We start from the raw sequence: 22832 nt of genomic DNA on the forward strand, positions 1-22832 counted from the left end.
TAGGCTGATAGAAATGAAAAAAAAAAAAAAGTTTTCATCTCAATATGGACAATTGAATCTTCTCCCAGTAGGATGCTTGTAAACATAAGTGGAATGACCACAGAGCACAGATCCATTTCATTTTAAGTCAGCTTCATTGAGTGTCACACTATCAAATACAGTAGTATTTGTGGGAGATAAGCCCACTTCACTTTTCTGCTGTCTGAACAGCAGATTGTGAGCCAGCTTTTGTTACATCTATCACTTTACCTCCCTCCTTTGTATATTATTCTGGCTTGTGTTTCTCTTTTCCATGGTTTTGACCTGGGTTGAAAAATTGGCCACTAATTTTGACTGACCTATTTTTTTGGAAAATCAGTTTTGACACTATTAAATCTGGATCTTATCTTTTCTGGTTCAGTGATGAATATCTCCAAGTCAGTACAAGAAGCTGATGATCCCACAGGACCACACATATCAACTAATTAAGCCTTTATTTGATCCTTATCTTCCCTTTGTAACATCTGTAAAAATTGGCCTTTTTTTTGGTCTCTTGAGCATGTATAAGGAGATAACTCATGACCTGCTATTCAAATAGTATAAGGATTGGGAGGGAGACAAACCATAAGTGATTTATAATTTTTATGTACTTTAATTTTTTTCTTTGTTTATCATATTTATCATTATTTGTTTATCTTCTTAGTTTCATATACATTTGTCATGTAAGTGCATGGGTATTTCCCTAGTTGTTGGTTGGTGCATTAAGGACAATTTTATCCAATTCTGAGAATTATATTATAGAAAGCAACACCTCAGGGATAAGTTCATACATATCAGAAAAGCAACAACTGACAGAGAAAACAGAGCAAATTTTACCATATTTCATCCAAATGGGAACATGCAAGAAAATGATTCACTGACTAGTGGATAAGATTTTTTGGTTGTCTGGCCATGACATGTATAATTCTGTTTTAGGAGAAATGTTTCGGGCTATGGGTTTTTGAATTCTGCCTGTATTAAACTGACTTTGCCTGGTAATTTGCTTTCCTTCAGAGATTTTCCTCCCTGGAGAGAAAAAAAAAAAAAGTCTAGTCATTGGCTAATAACTATAATAAGCACTTTGGTATTTTCATTTATATTTTTCATGTACCTCATTATATTTATATTTTAGTTTAGGTACCATTAACAACTGAGCATGGACAATAGCAGCCAGTCCCTGTGAGGGTGGGCAGTGAGTCTGTCTCAGAATAAATATAATCAAGTTTGCTTTCCTACAGATTTGATGACTGGAGCTTGAAGTATGGCAGATCAACCCATCTAAATCCATTCTGAGAGACTTTGTTTGAGTATGCCTCCTTGAGGATAAGGGTCAACTTTCAAACTCTGACAATAAAAATATGGAAGATTTATTTAAAGTTCATTTCCTGTACTAAAAAAAAAATCTCTCAATGTACAAATCCCATTTTAGTTTCTGGTTAACTGAGCCTGTTAAGCATCTGACTCTTGGTTTCTACTCAGGACCTTTTCTCATGTGTTGTGAGACCTAACCCCTTGTAGGGCTCCATGCTCAGTGGAAGTCTGCTTGAAGATTTTCTCCCTCTGCCCTCCCGCCCTACTCTCATGGTGTCTCTCTCTATATTTCTCAAATAAATAGATAGATCCTTAAAAAAAAGGCAAAAATCCTGTTAATGATGAGGCAGGACTTTCTTGGTGGGTAACATAAGACATCAATAAGCTACTTGTCTTGCCACCTTTGCTATTAATTACTATAATTTACTATTGCTATAGAAACAGAGGGGAAGAAGAGAAATGAGAAGAAAGAAGTATTAATGAAAGTGATATTATGAAGGAGAGAAAGTTTTTCACCTTAAGTTTTAGGAACATCCATTAGGAGAATGTTTGTGGGAGGTCATTGATGATCAGGAAGTTTGCTTTTATTTATTTATCTATCTATTTATTTATTTATTTATTATTTTTTCTTTTAGTATCAATTCTGATTAGCTGAAATTTCTCTGAAAGTGCATGTATTTAGGAAACTAAAGCTCAGGGGGAAATTTTTATTTCATGTTATGTTAAAAGTAAATTACAATCAAGGGTTTTTGTGACTTTAAATACCATCTCTATGCTGATGACTCAGACATTTATATTTTCACTGCAGACCTCCTACTTGAAAGTCAGCCTTGTATACTCAACTACTTGCTTGATACTTTATATATCTAACAAATATCTTTATACTTTTTAATTTATTTTTTATTTAATATCTTTATATTTAATGATTGATTTTTTCCTTTTCAAAAATAAATTTTATATACCAGAAACCTATGTGTGTATAAATATCAACATCCTCAAAACCTGTATGTATAAATTAACAACTTAATCTTAGATACTTTTAAATTCATAGGTAGGCATTATTTGAAAAGACAGTTACATAAACTTGACATACAGACCTCAAGGTGGAACAATCTGAAATCTGATTTTTTAAAAATGTAGTAGATGATTAACCTAAAGCATTTTTATCCATTTACCATTTTTGTTTTTGGTATGTGTTAAGTGTTCTTTTTGATTTGTTCTAGGGATCTAGGGCATTTTGTGAGAATAACTTGACTCAAGAATTTATTTTCAGAGTAGGCTGGTAAAGGAGGTTAAAAATGCATAGAATTCAGGTAACTTAAGCTCTATATGACTTCACCTGGAAGATCTTTTGGGGCATAATTAATCAGTCATGGTAAAAACTGCCTTCCTGAAACACAAGATTCCTAAAACATCTAAGCCTGGCCTGCTTCACATTTACATAAAGAGTTATGATTCTACTAGAATAGTGATAATTTTTAAATGTTAAATATTTTCATTTAGTTTCTTATAAGGCATAATTCATACTGTGGTCTGTGTACTCAGAAGTCAGCAAAAATTATGAATTCCAGAATGACTGTATTGAGAAGTCTAGGGTCAAGTTGAGTGAAACTAGGCTGATGTGGTTTAGTGCAAGCTGTGACCCTTTGGCTAAGCTCATGATGCAGTATCTGCTCAGCCACTTCAAATATTTGTTGTTTTGAGGTTTCAGGATAATTACCTTTCTTTGGTGTTGTACAAATTGCACATTTACGTTCTGAGTGAAAATGCAGATTTCATTACTGTTAGATTTGCTATCAAATCTGGTGAAAATTCACAATGAGACAGTCATATTGGGAAACCTTCCCGTGATACAGATGTTCACAGACATCAATTTGAGCTCAAAGGTATGTGGTTGAATTCTTCACATTTCCAATAGCAGCAGTCAATAATATCCTTTTGTCACTCTGTGTGTGCACAATAAGAGACAACATGTACCTGTGAATACAACATACTTTCAGTCAGTACACTTATTTATTTATTTATTTATTTATTTATTTATTTATTTATCTGAGGGAGGGAGAGAGAGAGAGAGAGAGTGAGCAAGCACACAAACAGGGGGAGCAGGATAGGGAGAAGCAGGCTCCCCGCTGAGCAGGGAGCTTGAATCAGGGCTCAGTCCCAGGACTATGGGATCATGACCTGAGCCAAATGCAAATGTTTTAATGACCATTTAATGGCCATCCAGGTGCCCTCACTACTTTAATAAAAATATTTTATATATTTGCGAGACAGCGAGAGAAAGTATGAGCATGGGGAAGGGCAGAGAAAGAGGAGGAAGTAGATTCCTCTATGAGCAGGGAACCTGATGCAGGGCTTGATCCGAGGAGCTTGGGATAATTACCTGATCTGGAGGCAGATGCTTAACCAAAAGAGCCACCTAATCACCCCTCAGTCAGCACACTTCTATTTGATTTTAAATTTTCATTCTTTAGACTGAAGTTGTCCTGTTTTGAAGAACATTTTTTTTTTTTTTAAGTAGGCTCCACACCCACAATGGAGACAAACAAAGGGCTTAACTCATGACCTTGAGGTCAAACTTGAGCTGAGGTAAAGAGTCAGATACTTAACCAACTGAGACACTCAGGCACCCCTGAAGAACTTTTTAATACTCATGATTCCTAGAGATTCTACTCTGATCCAGCCTTGGAGTTTATATGTCAGAGGAGACACAATGTAACAATTTCATTAAAGATAAGTTTATAACTCAAAGTTGCCAAACATATTTCCAAAATATGGAAGGGTCTTCAGTGAGTCGACAGTCCATTCTAGAGCCCCAGTAGCCATGAGGCTTTCACTGTCTGTGGGAAGCAGGCCATTCTTCCTGAGAAATGGACATCTACTCCTCCACAGTGAGGAAGCTAGAGGCTCTGAGATTTTGCCTCTCTTTTCACCATGTTGAAGGCAAAGGAGAGGGTCTGGATCACCTCAGTAGCCAGGCAGACCCTGGCAATGTTCTAGAGGAGAGAGAACTGATCTCAGATCCAGTCCTGATATTCTCTATGATCATGGAAACTAGCAGAGAAACAAATGAAACCTAAAATAGTCAAGGAAAATCCTAGATAAAGGTCCAATAACCCTCCCTATTGATAAACAGTAGAAAAAGCACAGTGGATCCCCTTGTAAGATGATTCCAGCACATTCTGTACAATTAGCCCGGATTTGATGAGTTCTGTTAGAGGTATCACAATGGTGGAAATCATGCCTGCCAGACTCCCAGCCATGGTGGAGTTCACTGAGAAATGGCCCAGGCCATCTGTGAACAGCACTAAACTTGTGGTAGGCATGGTGTTGTAGGGGAAGAGGTGCAGGCATGGACCCATGTTTCCCTTCCAGGTTCTAGATGACCTGTGTTTCCAGGACCCCTCCCCAGGAACCACCACCAGGCTAAGCACCCCCATCGACCTCATCCCAGCCAGGGAGACCAACAATGACTGATTATTGTTGCAGTCAAACACTTGTGGCCTTCCCCAGAAAATTCCATCCTTCTAGTTTCCCAGGCCAAAAACATGGAAGTCCAAAAAATTGATAATTTCACAGCTCACACTTAAGCTGTTAGGAAAAAATAAAACAAAACAAAACAAAACAAAACAAAAAAGCAAGCAAAAAAACACAAAAAAAACAAAACAAAAAACACATTTGTTTGCCTTCAAAATATATGTAGAATATAATCTGCTTTACCACCAAGTCTCCTTTCATCCTATTATGAGCTTCCATCATAAATAATAGTTTTGAACTCAGAATTCTCCCTACTTCCACTCTTGTTCTGCTAAGTCTATTTCCAGCACAGCACACTTTGCTGCTTAAAACCCAGCAGTGATTCCCTTTTGCTCAGAGACAAAACAAAAACAAAAACAAAAAACAAACAAACAAAAAACACAAAACACCAAATTCTTAAAATGATTTGATCTTCTATTGCCACTTTGGCCTTTTCTGGAATTTCCATACTTGCTCCCTTTACCCAGACATACTGGCTTCCTTGTAAATTCTTGAGGACATCAAGCAGGCTTTCCCTGGTTAAATATTGCTGCTTGCCCAGTAGCTTCATCTACTTATGGCATTATTCTAATCTCTCCTCAGTGAAGCCTTTTTTATGCTTATTTAATGCCAAATTCCTACAGCACACTTCAGCCCTTTTTTTCTTTTTTGACTTTCCTTTCTCCTCCTCCTCCTCCTCCTCCTCCTCCTCCTCCTCCTCCTCCTCCTCCTCCTCCTCCTCCTCCTCCTCCTCCTCCTCCTCCTCCTCCTCCTTCTTCTTCTTCTTCTTCTTCTTCTTCTTCTTCTTCTTCTGTTTCTTTCTTGTCTATGTTACTTTTCGGCTCTCTCTTCACTCAAAGGATCCCCTTTACTTTTTCCTGAAGTGCAGCTTTAGTGATCACAAATTCTTTTAGTTTCTGTTTGTCTCAACAGCTCTTTATCTCCCCTTCTATTTGTCTCTCCTATCTATCTTATTCTCCTTCTATGACAACCTTGCTGGATAAAGTATTCTTGACTGCATAGTTTTTCATTTAGCACCATGAATATATCATGCCAATTCTTTCTGGACTGCCAGGTATCTGTGGATAGTTCTGCTGCCAGTCTATTATGTTTCTACCCATGTAGGTTAGGGAACTCTTGTCCTGAGCTAGTTTCAGAACTTTTGCTTTGTCTCTGAAATTTGCAAACTTCACTATTATATTGAGGTATTGACCTATTTTTATTGATTTTGTGGAAGATTTCTCTGTGCCTCCTGGACTTGAATGACTGTTCTCTTCCACAGATTAGAGGTGTTGTCACATTTTTCCCTGCTCTCTCTTTCCTCTTCTTTTGGGACTCCAAGTATTCTAACATTGTTTTGCTTTATGATATCACTTATCTCTCAAATTCTTTCTTTGTGATCCAGTAGTTTTTTACCTCTCTTTTTCTTGGTTTCTTTATTCCCCATCACTGATTCTCTTTTGCCTCATTTATCCTAGCAATTAGAGACTGCATTTTTTATTGCATCTCATTAATAGCTTTTAAAAATTATATATGTTTAGATTTTAGTTCTTTTATTTCTCCAGAAATGGATATTCTAGTGTCTGCTGTTTTTCTTCAAGTCCAGCTAGTATCTTTATCATTATTCTGAGCTCTATTTCCAATATTCTGCTTACCTCCATACTGATCTGGTTCCTGTGTCATTATTGCCTCTTGTTTTCTTTTCTGGGGTGAGTTCTTCCATCTTGTCATCTATGCAGAGAAGAATGGGTGTATGAGAGAACAAAATACTAAAATAGCAGCAACAACCACAGAGAAGTATACACTAAACTAATAAGAAGAAATAGAAACTGGTTAAGAAACAGGTGAACAGAACAAAGCAATTAGCTAGACCCTGTGTGTATTTTGATTTTTTTTTAAGAAAAAAAAAGCTAGATTTCAAAATTTTCAAGAAAGAAAAACTTAGCATATATTCAAAAATAAAATTAAATACAATGAAAGGATAAATGTATCCATAAAAATGAAAATGAAAAAGACTTTTAAAAACATTTAAAAAGCCCAAATAAATTAGTTCAAAAAGAAAAAAAAATAAACTGAAAGACTAAAGAATCATGAGAAAAAAAAAATGCACGCTACAAATTCTATATACTTTTTCCACTAGTGCTGGAGTTTAGCAGTTAGCAGTTCTGTGTGATTAATAAACGATGTTAGCTGGATATTCCTGCTGGTCTTCAGGGGAGGGACCTTTGAGGCTGATTCTCAGAAGTCTTTGCCCTGGGTGGAATTACACTGCCCTACCAGGGGTCTGGGCTCAGTGAAAGTGGGCCAGATTTCTCTATGTGGCTTTTTTTCCCTGAAGGCTTTCCCCACTACTTTAGAGGATGAGAATTAAAGTGGCAGCATCCTGATTCTAGCTTGGAGATGTATGTTCATGTTCCCCACTCTTCAGTGATCCCTCAGGGAAAAACAGTTAATCACTCTGGTCTTCCTGGTTTTACACTTTATGTTCACCTATTCGATGACCAGAAATTTCTATTTCAGACACACAACACCATTTCTAGTGTTCAAACATTATAGACTCCTGTGGCAAACACCACAGCACTGTGGCAACTGCTGTTCCTACCAGGGAGGGGAAAGGGGAAATCTCTCCATGGTTCTGCCAATTGCTGGGCCCCTGACTGGTGACCAGTCACCAGACTGTACTGCAGTTTTCAGTTTATGGGAACACTGAATAGAAAGCTGGCACCTGGGCTCATTGTTTGCAACAGTTTTCCCTGCTCCAATGCCTGGGAACTCTTCTGCACTAAGGCACCCTTCTTTTTGTGACCCAGGGGATTCTGAGACTATATTGTCCCATGTGGATTGCTTCACCTCCTCAGAGCTTTTCAGGCAAACTTCTAAAAGTTCTAATTTTGCTTTACAAAATTAGACTGTTGCTTATACAATTTTCTAGTACCAAGCTTACTGAGGGTCCCTCCCCCTCCCTTCCTGCCCCCTCCCTCCCCCTCTCCCTCCCTTAGTTTCCTATATATTGCAGTGGATTCATGTCTCCACACCTCTTACCTTGCAAAAGGTGGTCACTTTTCCATTTGTAGAATTGTAACAATTCTTTTCTCAGATCTCTGGGTGATTATTGTGGATGTTCAGAATGATTTGATAGCTATCTAGCTGATTTCTAGGGACCAGATGAAATTAGGGTTCCCTACTCCTCCACTGTCTTAACCCTCTCTCCAGTCTGCAGATTTACAAAAGTTGTCAGAGTAGTTTTTATGGAGGACATCACATTTCAGTAAGTCCTTGAAGGAGATGAGAGAGTCAGCTGTGTAGATATACACTACAGAAATGTGTTGGAGTGTTTGAGTCCATGGGAACCCAGAAAGTATTAGATGGGAGGTCATAGAGGGGGTGGTGGGTCCAGATCATGTAGAGCCTTGCGGGTTGCATCAAATGACTTCATTTTTTATGAGAGCAAATTAGTACACCAGTGGAGAGCTTCAATCCGAGGAGAGATAAGATGACTCATCTGTTGTGTGTGATATTAGTATTGCTCCCATACCCTAGCTTTCTTTTCCCCTCTGTTTGCATGGTAAATATTTTTCCATCCCTTCACTTTCAATGTACATGTATCTTTAGGTCTGAACTGACTCTAGCAAGTGAGTCCAACAATCCAACAAGAATCTATAACCATTATAAATAATTTATGCAACAAACCTGGATGCACCTAAATACATTAAAAAAATAACTATTAACAGACATAAAGGACGAAATTGGCAATAATACAATAATAGCAGGAAACTATAACACCCCACATATACCAATGGACAGATCATCCAGACAGAAAATCAATAAGGAAACAGTGGCTTTGAATGACACTTTTGACTAAATGAACCTAACAGATATATTCAGAGCATTATATCTCAATGTTGGTGAAGATACATCCTTTTCAGGTGCTTAGAAAATGTTCCCCAGAATAGATCACATGTTAGGCTACAAAATAGGTCTTAGTAAATTCAAAAAGAATGAAATCATGTTATACATCTTTTTTGACCAGACTGGTATGAAAATAGAATTACCAACAAGAAGAAATGTAGAAAGAACACAAATATGTGGAGGAAAATACCCTGCTTCTAAACAATGAATACGTCAATCCAAAGATCAAAGAGGAAAAAAAAGTACATAGAGAAAGATGAAAATGATAAGGGGTTAGTATCCAAAAGATATAAAGAATGTATACAACTCACCACCACAAAGACAAATAATCTTATATTAAAATGAACAGAGGACCTGAATAGACATTTTTTCAAAGAAGACATACAAGTAACAAGTCAACCCATCAAAGCGTGGTCAACATCACTCATCATCAGGGAAATACAAATCAAAACCACAGTGAAATATTACCTCACACCTGTCAGAATGGCTAAAATTGAAAAGATAAAAACAAAAACAAAAACAAAAACAGACAAACAAACAAACAAAAAAACAAGAGTTGGTGAAGTTGTGAAGTAAAAGAACCCTTTTGCACTATTGTTGGGAATGCAAACTAATGCATTCTCTGTGGAAAGCATCATGGAGGTTCCTTGGGGAGGGTATGTGTTTTGGTGAGTGCTGTGAAGTGTGTAAACCTGGTGATTCACAGACCTGTACCCCTGGGGATAAAAATATATGTTTATAAAAAATAAAAAATTATATTAAAAAAAAAAGAATTACCATATGATCTAATAATTTCACTGTGTGATATTTACTCAAACAAAACAAAAACACTAATTTGAAGAGAAATATATAGCACTCTGTTTATTTCACTTTTATAAAAAAGATTTTATTATTCATTTGGCAGATCACAAGTAGGCAGAGAGGTAGGCAGAGAGAGAGGAAGGAAAGCAGGCTCCCTGCTGAGCAGAGAGCCTGACGGGGCACTCAATCCTAGGACCCCGAAATCATGACCTGAGCTGAAGGCAGAGGTTTTAACCCACTGAGCCACCCAGGCGCCCCTGTTTATTGCAATTTTATTTACAACTGCGAAACTGTGGAGGCAACCCAGACATTTGATGACAGGTGAGTTGATAAAGAAGATGTGGTACATATACATAATGGCATATTACTCCATTTTAAAAAGAATGGAATCTTACAATTTGCAGCAAAATTGAAGGACTTGTTATAATGTTAAGTGAAATAAATCTGAGAAAAAGACAAATACCATATAGTTTCACTCGTATGTGAATTTTAAGAAAAATAATGAACAAAGAAAAAAGGAGACAAAAACCCCAGGCTCTTAAATACAGAGAATAAACTCATAGTTCCCAGAAGGGAGGTGGGCAATGGGTGAAACAGGAAGGGGACTGTGAGTACACCATTCTTGGCAAGCACTGAGTAGTGTATATGATTGTTCAATCAAAAAAAATTACATTTTATTGTACATAAACTATAACTTTAGTTAATTTAAAATTTTTTAAAAATGTAAAAGCACGGAATGCATGGAGCACTGGGTGTGGTGAAAAAATAATGAATACTGTTATGCTGAAAATAAAAAATAAATTTAAAAAATGTAAAAGCATTTTCATTTCCACTTTCTTTTTTTTATTTCCACTTTCTTACTCTTCTTTCCTTACTTACTGACTTAATAATGACTTCAAAATACTTTAGAAATTATAGAAATTTTAATCACTAGTTTTCATTGTAATAATTTATATATTACTGTTATCATTAAGATGAATAGTAATTATTATATCTATGGTAACATTTTCTAGGAGACTAGGAGAAGTTCAGAAACTTGCCTAAAGTCACAGACACAGAAATCATGAAGGTAGAATTGAATGCTGTTACATGTGCTGAAACACATACTAGGGCTAAATATTTTCTGTGCCTTTAAAAAAGAGTGGACTGAGGCACCTGGGTGGCTCAGTGGTTAAGTGTCTGTCTTAGACCCAGGTCATGATCCCAGGGTCCTGGGACTGAGACCAGCATCGGGCTCCCTGCTCAGCAGGAAGTCTGTTTTTTCTCCTCCTACTTCCCCTGCATGTGCTCCCTCTCTTGTTGTGCCTCTCTCTGTCAAGTAAATAAATAAAATATATAAAAGAAAAAGAATGGTTTCCTCATTAAAAAAAAAATATTGTGGACATTACTTCCATAGACATTGGGATTCATATGGCCCTTCTTTTCACTGCATCTATATCTTTGGGATAAATACTCGGTAGTGCAGTTTCTGGATCATAGGATATCTCTATTTTTAATTTTTTTGATGAATCTCCACACTGTTTTCCAAAGTGGCTGCACCAACTTGCATTCTCAACAAGAGTGTAAGAAGGTTCCCTTTTTTCCACATCCTCTCCAATACTTATTGTTTCCTGTCTTGTTAGTCTTTGCCATTCTAGCTGGTGTAAGGTGGTATCTCAATGTGGTTTTCATTTGAATTTTTGTGATAGCTAATGATGATGAACATTTTTTCATGTGTCTGCTAGCCACTTGTGTATCTTCATTGAAGAAGTATCTGTTCATGTCTTTTGCCTATTTTTTTGACTTGATTTTCTATTTTTGGGGCATTGAGTTTGAGAACTTCTTTATTGATCTTGAGTATCAGCCCTTTGTCTGCAGTGTCAATTGTGAATATCTTCTCCCATTCCATGGTTTGTCTCTTTTGTTGACTGTTTCCTTTTCTGTGGAAAGAGCTGAGAGGCCCTTCAACAGACAAATGGATAAATAAGATATGGTCCATATATACAATGGAATATTACTCAGCCATCAGAAAGGATGACTACCCAACTTTTGTACCAACATGGATGGGAATGGAAGAGATTATGCTGAGTGAAATAAGTCAAACAGAGAAATTATCATATGGTTTCAACATATGTTGTGGAGCATAAGGAATACCATGGAGGACATTAGGAGAAGGAAGGGAAAAATTAAGGAGGAGAATCAGAGCAGGGAGATGAGACTGTGGACTCTGAGAAAGAAACTGAGGATTTTGGATGGGAGAGGGGTATGGAGATGGGTGAGCCTGGTGGTGGGTATTAAGGAGGGCACTATTGCTTGGAGCACTGGGTGTGGTGCATAAATGAATCTTGGAACACTACATCAAAAACAAATGTTGTATTATATGGTGACTAACATAGCAATAAAAAATAAAAATAAATTTAAAATCGGACATAAAGATTTGAGCCTTTGGGAACTTTTAGTAGTCTGTACCTCAAAGTGACTTTAAAGGTGTCCTTCTTACTTAGAGGAGGAGCATGAGTGCAGCAGTTGGTAACTAAATGAGAGGGTTCCCCTTGGGAGACTAGGAGGGGAGAAGAGCTTTGAGGACATAATCTGCCTTTTGACAGCATTGTCCAGGATTCCTTGGCACCATGGTTTGCTGTGATTCAGCCTTGTCTGAGCTATGTAGTTTATAGAGCAAATCCTTCAGGGTTGGATGGGAGGGACAGAGTCCTTATCCTTACATAGGCTATATAATTTCTGTAACTATCTGATGGAGGAAGAGGAAATGTTTCATCCATGTGTTCTGCCAGGGAATTGTTCTGGGGTAATACAGCTGGCTTTAGAGATGTTTCTGTCACAGAATAGTGAGGATATTTACTTTGTATGCTAGAAATTTCTAAGAGTAGCAGTAACAAACTTTCTGCTCATATTAAAGACCCTTCAGAAGAGTCTAACTCAAGCCTTCTAGGAAAGACTGGCTACTGTGAAGTATCTTCTCTCCCCATAGATCCTGCAGTAGAAAGCTGCGTAGATGTACCTGAGGTACAGTTTACATGTTGTAAACACACTGCACATGATTCATCTTCAAAATAAGTCAGAACTGGAAGAGCAAAAACTATGAGCTCTCTATCGGACTTCATCTCTTTCTGTATAAGAAATAAGGTATGGCATTATAGAGGGCATGTATTGCATGGAACAATGGGTGTGGTGCATAAACAATGAATTCTGTTACACTGAAAAGAAATTAAATTAAAAAAAAATTAAAAAAAAGAAATAAGGTGTGTTTTCAAGCCCAACTAGAGAATGTTCTTTTCATGCCCCTCATTAGGGACTGGGTATTTTGGGCAGTTGCCATTTTGTAATTCTGTCTCCTGAGAAGCATGAAGTTCCAGAAACATATTTCTCTCAGTAATGAGAAGATTCTGATGTGTCAGGGTTCCCAGCTTTCACTGGCCTCTGCTTGATGCAGCACTGTCTCAGAAGTAATTCTTATTGAAATGGGATCCACTGAAGGGGCAGATATAGTTTCCTCTGCTGGTGGGTTTCTTATTTGCAAGGCTGAAGGTCTGGAGGACAGGGATGTATACTGACCATATCTAATCAGTATGTATTGATAATGCTGATAACAAGATTTTCTGATACTATGATCCTAGCTGTTCTGATATTAATGATACTGCTGACTGCCCAAACCCACTGTCACCTATGAATTTTATTCTCTTTCTGGTGTTGGAATAAGGGATGATATATGGAGATGATGAATGAGAAGCAAACTCTCTAGTGAAGTCCTAGGAAGAAACACTCTTTATCCCTAAGCAAGTTTCTTTGCCTAGTCTTGCACTGGGGGTTTATATTTAAACATAAATATAAATGTTCATCTCTTCTTTTGAAACATCCTGAATTTTCCATCCATTTGATAGGACATGTAATGGACATGTATGGTTTCTGGCTTTATGCTCGCTCTACCCTTATGGCTTGAGTCTGATGCTTTGCAGGGCAGAGGAGGGTGCAGTATTCAAGAGGGAGACATTACCATGGAGCACAAAAGCTACTGGTTTCTTTTTCACTGCTCTCTGCTAAACTGCCTGCCAGCTTAGCCTCAATTGCACAAAATAGAACAGTGTGAACTTGCCTTAGGGGATATAAAGTCAAATGGACGAAGATAAGGAAGCAAAAAAAAGAAGGCTATAATTAAGGGTTGCATGATTCATTAAACACATACACATATTTTACCAGTGGAAGGTCCTTAGGAAGAAAGTGGTTTGGGAAAACGTGGAAGGCTTTGCTGAGTAGACAGCATCTGAACTGGACTCTGTGCACAGGTAACAGTGAAGAATGGAGGTTATATCAGAGACAGGTCAGTTAGCCACTATGAAATACTGAAAATTTGGTGAATGAGATGTTGTGGGCGTATTTACGAATGACAAGTGTCAGGTGTGGCTGGAGCGTGAATGCCCCGAGGCACTGGGAAGAAAGTTGGTAAGAAAGATCTTGGCACAGCGTTTGAGGGCTGTAAAAGTCATGGTGAGTATTTCAGCCATTTCACTTGAAAATCATAGTGGCTATTTTATCATATTCATGATTCATCATAGTTTAAAATGATTACTTTTCCTTTTCAAGTTATGGCAAGGAGGTAAAAAGAGGGAGAGGATGGAGGGGGAGGAGAAGAGGGATTATCCGAAATTGTCTTTTCTTTCTGTTTAGAAAATTAAAAAGTTCACTTAATGAATTCTAGAATTAACCATTTATAATACTCACATTTATGAAATACCAACCTCTTCTGTGGTGTCTATGAACTAATAATGTTCTTTTTTTTCTTACACAAAATGATGCAAGATGTTTTATTTAGAATTTAACAAAAACTAGACATTGTGTGAAAAGAATTATTATCTTCTGTGTTTTAGGAATCTGAGATGACCCTGCTTTGAGGGCAGTGAAAACACTCTGTATGATATTATAATGGTGGATGCATGTCACTAACATTTTTCTAATTCCACAGAATGTACCACAGCAAGAGTGAACCCTGGGGTAAACTCTGGCCTCTGGGTGATGGCCATGTGTCATGGTTAAATGATCAGTTGTGACAAATGTGCCATTTTGGTGGGAGATGCTGATAATGGCAGGGAGTGAAATGTGTGTGGGGGCAGGGACTATATGGGGACTCTGCACCTTCTTAGGTTTTGTTGTGAATCTAACACTGCTCCACAAACACAAAGTATTAATAACAACAACAAAAATAAAGGCAACAACAATAAAATGATCCTATTACAACTGAGGGGAGGTATATAATTTTGCTATTCCTCCCCTCAGAGACACAGCTGAGAGTGAGCACTTCTGGTCCTTCACTGAGGGGATGTGACAATTCTTAAGCCACTACTGATTCATTTTGTTGGGATAGAGCAAATGCATCTGTATGATTTCCCCTGAGTTTCTCAGTGCAGGGGGTATGAAGATGGATATCTTCAGTGAAACTCAGACATCTTGAAGGAGGTGAGTATTTCATTACAGATAAGCTCAAAGTCCAACTGGACTCACTTTAGAAAAAGAGATGATTTAATTTTTTAAGTTCATTTCTTTTTTCTTTTTTTTTTTATTTAATTTTATTTTTACAGTGTTCCAAGATTCATTGTTTATGCACCACACCCAGTACTCCATTCAATATGTGCCCTCCTTAATACCCACTACCAGGCTCACCTAACCCCCCATTCCCCTCCCCTCCAAAACCCTCAGTTTGTTTCTTGGAGTCCACAGTCTCCCAAGGTTCGTTTCCCCTAAGTTTTCTTAAACAACTGATTAACTTTGTTTTTAGGTACTGAATAAATCTTAATAAAATCAGCTATCATATTTTGTACATCTCTAAATTTTATATTTGACCACAAGAGTGTATTCAAACTTCGTAACCTGGCTTTCATCGCCTTTGGCTTGGAGGAAAACTTGTTTTTGAAATTCTTTCATTATGACTTTAGAAACTGTCTAGAGGTTTCATATTGATCTTCTCTATTTGCCCTATCATCTCCATTAAAATTTTGATTTGATTTATTTCATCTCAAATGCTTTCTTCCCCCTGATTTTTATACCTTTGGATCACAAACTCTTTACAACTAAGGGCCTATTTTATTTCTACTTTCCTCTCATCATGGGACACACATAATTAAGCTGTTATGTACCTTTCATATTGTTTTTGTATTTGTTCAAGATATTTGGAGTTGTCACTCCCAATTTCTGATCACCATGAGTAAATCAGCTTGATCCAAAGTGCTAATATGATTTCAGCAGTCAGCAAAGGAAATTTGTGTGTAAAATAGTTGTGTAGCTTTATTATGGATAAATGAACAAGGGAGATTAACAACTTTGAAAGTTGATATTAATAATCATAATGGAAAGTTTATATAATAATAATGAAAATAACCATTTCAATTTCAGGGAGTACAGACCTAGGTCTCCCATACCTTGTGCACCCTGAATTATTTAGCCTTCATAGAAATCCTGCAGAGTAGGTTATTTCACTCTTATGGTTTATAGGTGAGGAAAATGAAGCACAGAGATATCAGGGCTTGTTAAACATTGTATCATAGTGGGCAGTTGGGTGGGGGTATGAATCTAAGCTGTGTGGCTTCAGCCTCTATGCACTAGGTGCTAACAGAGGTGCTCACCTAGGTCTCTGCTCTGTTCCACAATATCTGCATCTCAGGGAATCTGGTTTAGAACCTGTCTTTCTTCAGTTAATGTTACAGTTCATTTCTTAATCTAATTCTGAATTTTCCTTTTTTAAAATTAATATATAATGTATTATTTGCTTCAGGGGTACAAGTCTGTGATTCATCAGTCTTACACTATTCACAGCATGCACCATAACACATCCGCTCCCCATCCATCACCCAGCCACACCATCCCTCCCACCCCCCTCCACTGCAGCAGCCCTCAGTTTCTTCCCTGAGATTAAGAGTCTCTTAATGGTTTGTCTCCTTCTCTGGTTTTTGTCTTGTTTCATTTTTCCTCCCTTCCACTATGATCCTCTGCCTTGTTTCTCAAACTCTTCATATCAGTGAGATCATATGATAATAGTCTTTCTCTGGTCCACTTATTTCACTTAGCATAATACCCAATAGTTCTCTCCACATCGTTGCAAATGGTAAGATATCATTCTTTTTTAATTTTTTTTTATTTGACAGAGATCACAGAGAGAGAGAGGAGAGTAAGCAGGCTCTCTGCTGAGCAGAGAACCCAATGCGGGGCTTGATCCCAGGACCCTGGGATCATGACCTGAGCCAAAGGCAGAGGCTTAACCCACTGAGCTACCCAGACGCCCCAAGATTTCATTTTTTGATGGCTGAATAATATTCTGTAATTATGAATTTTTCACTGCCAATCCATCTTTTAGTAATTTGTACTCTTCTATCTGCAGATGGTTTTTATTCATCTAATATCAATCACAAAGTGCATTACATAATGAATTATTTCATCTACATTTATTTTAAACTCATGTTAAATTATTATAAATAGGATAGCATTGCCCATTCTTTACAATAACTCCAGAGAATCGTGATTTGATATTTTAAAAAAAATGAAATCATAGAATTATGAGAGAAGTGAATAGATAGTAGAATTTTAAAATATTTTAAAGTAGACTAAATTAAAATAGTGGAATTGGCAGCTGGGGCTATATGAAAAGAAAAAAGTCACAGGGAAAAAAAGAAAAAGTAAAACCCTAATAGTTTAAGAAGAGACTGGCACTTACATAGTCTTATTTATTAGTATGAACCAGATCTTTTCTTCTTTCTATCTGGTGAGGTACATAATTATGTATAAAGTGGTTTTCCTAAGCAAGTAAATAGTGGAACATGGATTTGAACTCAAGACATCTAATGACTCTAGTAGCTGTGTTCTTGGTCAAGATGTAATTCTTTTGCTTGATTAATAGCCATTCCAGCTAAAATAACAAGATCACAAAATATAAACTGATGAAGGAGAAGAAATTCTCAGAAGAGCAATATTTTCATAAAAATGCAGTAAAAATGGGGATGCCTGGGTGGCTTAGGTCAGGATCCCGCAGTTCTAGGATTGAGTCCCTCATAGGGCTCCTTTCTCAACAAGCCTGCTTCTCCCTCTCTCTCTGCCTGCTGCTTCTCCTGTTGTGCTTCCTCTCTCTCTGTCAAATAAAGAAATAAAATCTTTTAAAAATGTAATAAAAATGTAAAATGTGTTTGGTGATAAAAAAGTATATGCACATAAGATACAATTTTATTTATCTTAAGCAAATGAGATAATAAGAATGTCACAAATTACTGTCTGCATGCTCATCAGTTTTTTTGCAAAATCATCAACGATGAAATTATGGCCATTCTTGTATAGAGAAAACTGTTGTAGAGATACACATATGCAAGTATACTGATAGAATGTTTCTGAAAGGAAATATAATAAAAGAAAAGTAGTTATCTCTGCAGAGTAGGATTGTAGGATAAGTAATTTGGAGACACATTTTAATTTTCTTCTCTCTCTTTTTTTTGTACTTCGAATGATTAATGATAACCGCAAATTATTCCACAGTAAGACATATTTAATAAATGAACACAAAATATTGAAGATCTTTTTAATAATTATCAATACCAATGATAACCTCTAGCATTTGGGGCAACAGTTCTTAAAGTTCTCTAGACATTTTTTTTATCTAATAACAATCAGTGAGTCTGACATTTAAAATAAGAAGCATAAGTAAAAGATTGTGAAAATAGTTTTTTAAAAACATATTTCCTCCAAGATAATGTTGGAGTCAGAGATGAAAGGATCAGGGATCCAAAAATGAATAAACTGAAGAGGAATATTTTCTTCAGGAGGAATTCTCCAGCAATATGGGTGCGTAATTAAATTGGAATAGTGTTTTATTTATTTAAAACCATGAATAATACATGAAATATATGTGTGCATAAAAATCGTTTTTTAATTCTTAAGGAAACTCAGGGTAAGGTAGGTCAAGTATTTGAATCCATTTTTCATATGAAGGCTAAATTTTAAGGCAGTGAAGTCTCTTGCCCAGGGAAAGTACAAGTTCTACTGTTTTGAATCTTGTAAGGAATCAAAGTTTTGTTTTTTTTTTTTTTTTTTCTGTTACTTTTTTTTTTTTTTTTAACTTTTTATTTTTTATAAACATATATTTTTATCAAAGTTTTTAAAGGACATTTAATTTTTATACCTGGATGAAATGCAGTTAGTTTCTGAACCAGCAGACGGATCTGGAAGAGGCTTGGACTTCTTCAGATATATAAAGATTCATAGAGGATTAAAGGCAGTTGGAGGTAACATAACTTGGAACAAAAACAAGGAATTCAGAGGCCAGCCCACTAGTCTTCCCATGATGTCACATCTTTTCTTCTCTTTGCAGATTAAGCCCTTGTCAACTGCAACTACCTGCAGTCACTAATGTGGCAATGAATAGAAGTGTGACTGAATTCATTCTGTTTGGGTTGACACAGGATGCAGGAAAGCAGAAAGCAATATTTGCGGTCTTGTTAATGCTTTACCTTGCCACACTGTTGGGGAACTTTCTTATTGTAGTGACTATTAAGAAAAGCAGGACCCTTGAGAGTCCCATGTACTTCTTCCTATTTTATCTGTCTTTTGCTGATGCCTGCTTCTCTACAACCACAGCCCCCAGATTGATTGTGGATGCCATTTCTCAGAAGAAGACCATTTCCTACAATGAGTGCATGACTCAGGTCTTTGCAGCCCACTTCTTTGGGTGCATGGAAATCTTTGTGCTCATCCTCATGGCTTTTGATCGCTATGTAGCCATTTGTAAGCCCTTGCGATACACAATCATCATGAGCCACCATGTCTGCCGTGTGCTGGTGATTCTAAGCTGGGTGGGATCCTGTATCCACTCTTCAGCACAACTTTTCCTGGCTTTGAGATTGCCTTTCTGTGGCCCCAATGTGATTGACCACTATTTCTGTGACTTGCAGCCCTTGTTGAAACTAGCCTGCATGGACACTTATGTGATAAACTTGCTAGTTGTTTCCAACAGTGGAGCCATATGCATGGTAAGTTTCATAATTCTACTTATCTCCTATGTTGTCATCTTGTACTCTCTGAGAAACCACAGTGCAGAAGGAAGGCGAAAAGCTCTTTCCACCTGCACCTCCCATTTTATTGTGGTTGTCCTATTTTTTGGTCCATGCATATTCATATACACACGCCCAGCAACCACGTTTCCAATAGACAAGATGGTGGCTGTGTTTTACACAATTGGGACACCCTTGCTCAACCCTCTGATCTATACACTGAGGAATGCGGAAGTGAAAAATGCCATGAAAAAGTTATGGTGTAGCTAAGTATGATTCTGTTGATACATGGTATTCAGGGTTTCTATTGTATATTTCCTTAACAGTTTGGTTTTGCTTCATGGAAAGGAAACATAAAACATTCGTAGGGGGAAGATTAAAAAAAATTACACTAATTGTTTGCACATTTGTTATAATATAAATAAATATTTAGAAATATTTAATATAAATTCATATTTAGAATATGTTCCTTATTCTGAGAGGATTCCATAATAATAGGATTACCTACAGTCCATAACCATCTTTTTTTTTTTTAAGATTTTATTTATTTATTTGACACACACAGAGAGAAATCACAAGCAGTCAGAGAGACAGGCAGAGAGAGAGGGGGAAGCAGGCTCTCTGATGAGCAGAGAGCCCGATGCGGGGCTGGATCACAAGATTCCGGGATCATGACCTGAGCCGAAGGTAGAGGCTTTAACCCACTGAGCCACCCAAGTGCCCCAGTCTATAACCATCTTGAACAAAGTATAATGGCGCTTAGTTGAATGCTATTGATATCTGAAATATTTATATGATAATTATTTTGCTGTACAAATTTGTCTTCAGAAGGAAATGTACTGACTAGTGACAGAATGATCGTGTGTGTGTGTGTTTGTGTGTGTGTGCGTGCATGCACCAATTCCTTTTCTAGATTTTATTCTAGTCTTTATGAATGTGGTCATAAATTATATGGGTCTGGAACTTAGAGAGTGGAGGTTGCCATCTTGAGAACATGGGACTTGAAGAAGATGTTCTGAGAAAATTCTGCTCTGGAATCTATACATGAGCTGCCTAACTGGGGAAATCGACCTGGAAAAACCCTCAAACTCCAATCAAAGCTAGAATTCTCATTGAAAACCTGGATTGTCACTGGAGAACCTCTAAAAGTTCTGTGAATAGTGAAAGAGTCTCATACTTGGCAGTGATGGGTGGTATCAGCCATCACGTGCCTTTTGGTGGGGTCCTTCCCCTAGCTCTTCACAATGGAGAAGGGAGAGGCAGTGAGGGTGTTTGGCAGCAGGAATATGCAGAAGGGAGGATAAAGGGTACAAAGGAGACTAGAGAACCATGCACAGCGAAGACCAAGAAAAGGTAAAAGTGAAGTGAGACCTTTGTCCAGGTTGAAGAAAGAAGCTTTGCCTTTCTTACATTTTGAGAATCATTTCTGGGTATATCAACATTTGCAGAAAAAGTAAAGAAGTTTTAGAGTATCTATAGATTATTGACTTAGTGTAGCTAGGCGTCCTTGGCTGCTATGTTTGCATGGGTATCAGGAAACACTTTGTTGTTTTTGTTGTTCCTAATAGTTTTTGCAAAATTAAAATTTAGATTCCTTGGGAAAACCCAGGATTGGAAAATCTGCTTTAGTGTTTTCCAGTTTTGGTCTTTTGTTTTCATATGAGAATGTTTTAAAATATGTATTTCATTTTTGAAGATAACCCCCTTGATATGTATAATACCTACCTACCACTAACAGGACCACATTGTAACCTCATAATCAAGCACTGTCATATGATGCTCTTTCAGTACCTAGGTTTATAGTTCCCATCAAATTGGCACCATGAAGTTTTAGTTTAGGTGATAAAGGCTAATTAGAAAAGAATACAATGAGCTTCATTAGTACGTGAAAAATTTCTGCCAATGGAAGACACAATGTTATCATGTCTCAACAAAGATTCCCAGAATCCTTAGGTAAGAAGTGGTGGTGAAATACATATTTGAGTCCCCAGGAGGACATTTATGGAAGAATAAGTGAGAACATTTGAGAAAAACTTATTTACATTGCATAAAGGATACATTTTTTATGGACAAAAGTTTATATAATTAAACCTTGTTAGCATCTGGGGAATATTTCAAAGTAAATTGGGCAGAAATTGACATTAGGAAGTAGTCATGAGGAAAGGGGAAAAGGAATCACTCCAAGCATTGGAAGAGGAGAAAGAAAATAAGTCTAAAAAATCAAACATTTTTTTTTTTAATTTTCCCTGAAAACCAATCAGGGAAAAACAACAACAACAACAATAACAACAACCCTTTTGTGGGTTCAGGGTGAGGGGAGCCACATCCAGTTTCCCTCATTTCTACAGTCAGGTGGAGTCTTCTTGTGCAGCTGTTGCTGTGCTAGTGCTTACCTAACCTGCTTCCTTTCTCTAAGGGCTCCCAATACTATGCTGTCAGTCATTCAATACTGAAAACAATATTTCATATATTTTGTGCAGCTTTTAGTTACTTATAACAATAGAGAACTCCATTGACTGTATTATGTCCAGAAATTTAAACACTACATTTTCCTTAAATGAATCAGGTTTGTTTCTATATTTTTTAAAATAATTATTACTTATGGAAAAATGGAAATAATTGCATTTCCTTGCTTAAAAAATAGGATAACATCACAAGGAAGTATGTAATTCAGCTTAAACATCATTTTTCCTTGCATCCCATCTCCCATGTCCCCATTCCTACTCTAACTAGATTTAAAATGTATTTAAAATATAAAAACTGCATCCTTTACCTCTTTGTTTTTAATGTCTCCCATACACATAAAATATTTTTTATTGACTTTGTGAAATAAGTTCTAACTTTTTCTTCACTAATTGATGGTCATTTATCTTAATATAATTTATTCATATGTGATTAACTCTTTCAAACTCATCATATATTAAATTACCAAATATATATGGTTGAATTTCTTTTCATGATACTGTGTTCTATTAACATATTTTTATTCTATGAGCATACATAGAATTTTTTTAAAAATTGCTATAGCTTTATGATATATTTGCTATTGGTTCTTCTCCCTCCCCCACCCACCTAAGTCCTGTGACTATTCTCAACTATATATTTTATCATGTGGAGTTTAGAATAATTTCCTCAGTTTCCATAAAAATCATCTGCAGAGAGGTGTCTGGGTGGCTCAGTAGGTTAAGCCTCTACCCTCGGCTCAGGTCATGATCTCAGAGTCCTGGGATTGAGCCCCACATCTGGCTCTCTGCTTAGCAA

General features: G+C 36.9%; 1 protein-coding gene across 1 annotated transcript in view; it reads left to right on the top strand.

Moving 5' to 3' along the window:
* LOC309840359 (uncharacterized protein) overlaps positions 1–19841 on the top strand; it is a gene marked incomplete at both ends in the record, with an annotated part of 29658 nt that extends 9817 nt beyond the window's left edge. The window contains 2 exons of the mRNA XM_082682413.1: positions 15937–16006; positions 18893–19841. Of these exons, the coding sequence (XP_082538539.1) occupies positions 15937–16006; positions 18893–19841 (1019 nt within the window). The remainder of the gene's footprint in view (positions 1–15936; positions 16007–18892) is intronic.
* Positions 19842–22832: the final 2991 nt, after the last annotated feature.

This window comes from Mustela nivalis, assembly GCF_964662115.1.
Source record: "Mustela nivalis genome assembly, chromosome: 9".
In the NCBI taxonomy this organism is placed as follows: Eukaryota; Metazoa; Chordata; class Mammalia; order Carnivora; family Mustelidae; genus Mustela; species Mustela nivalis.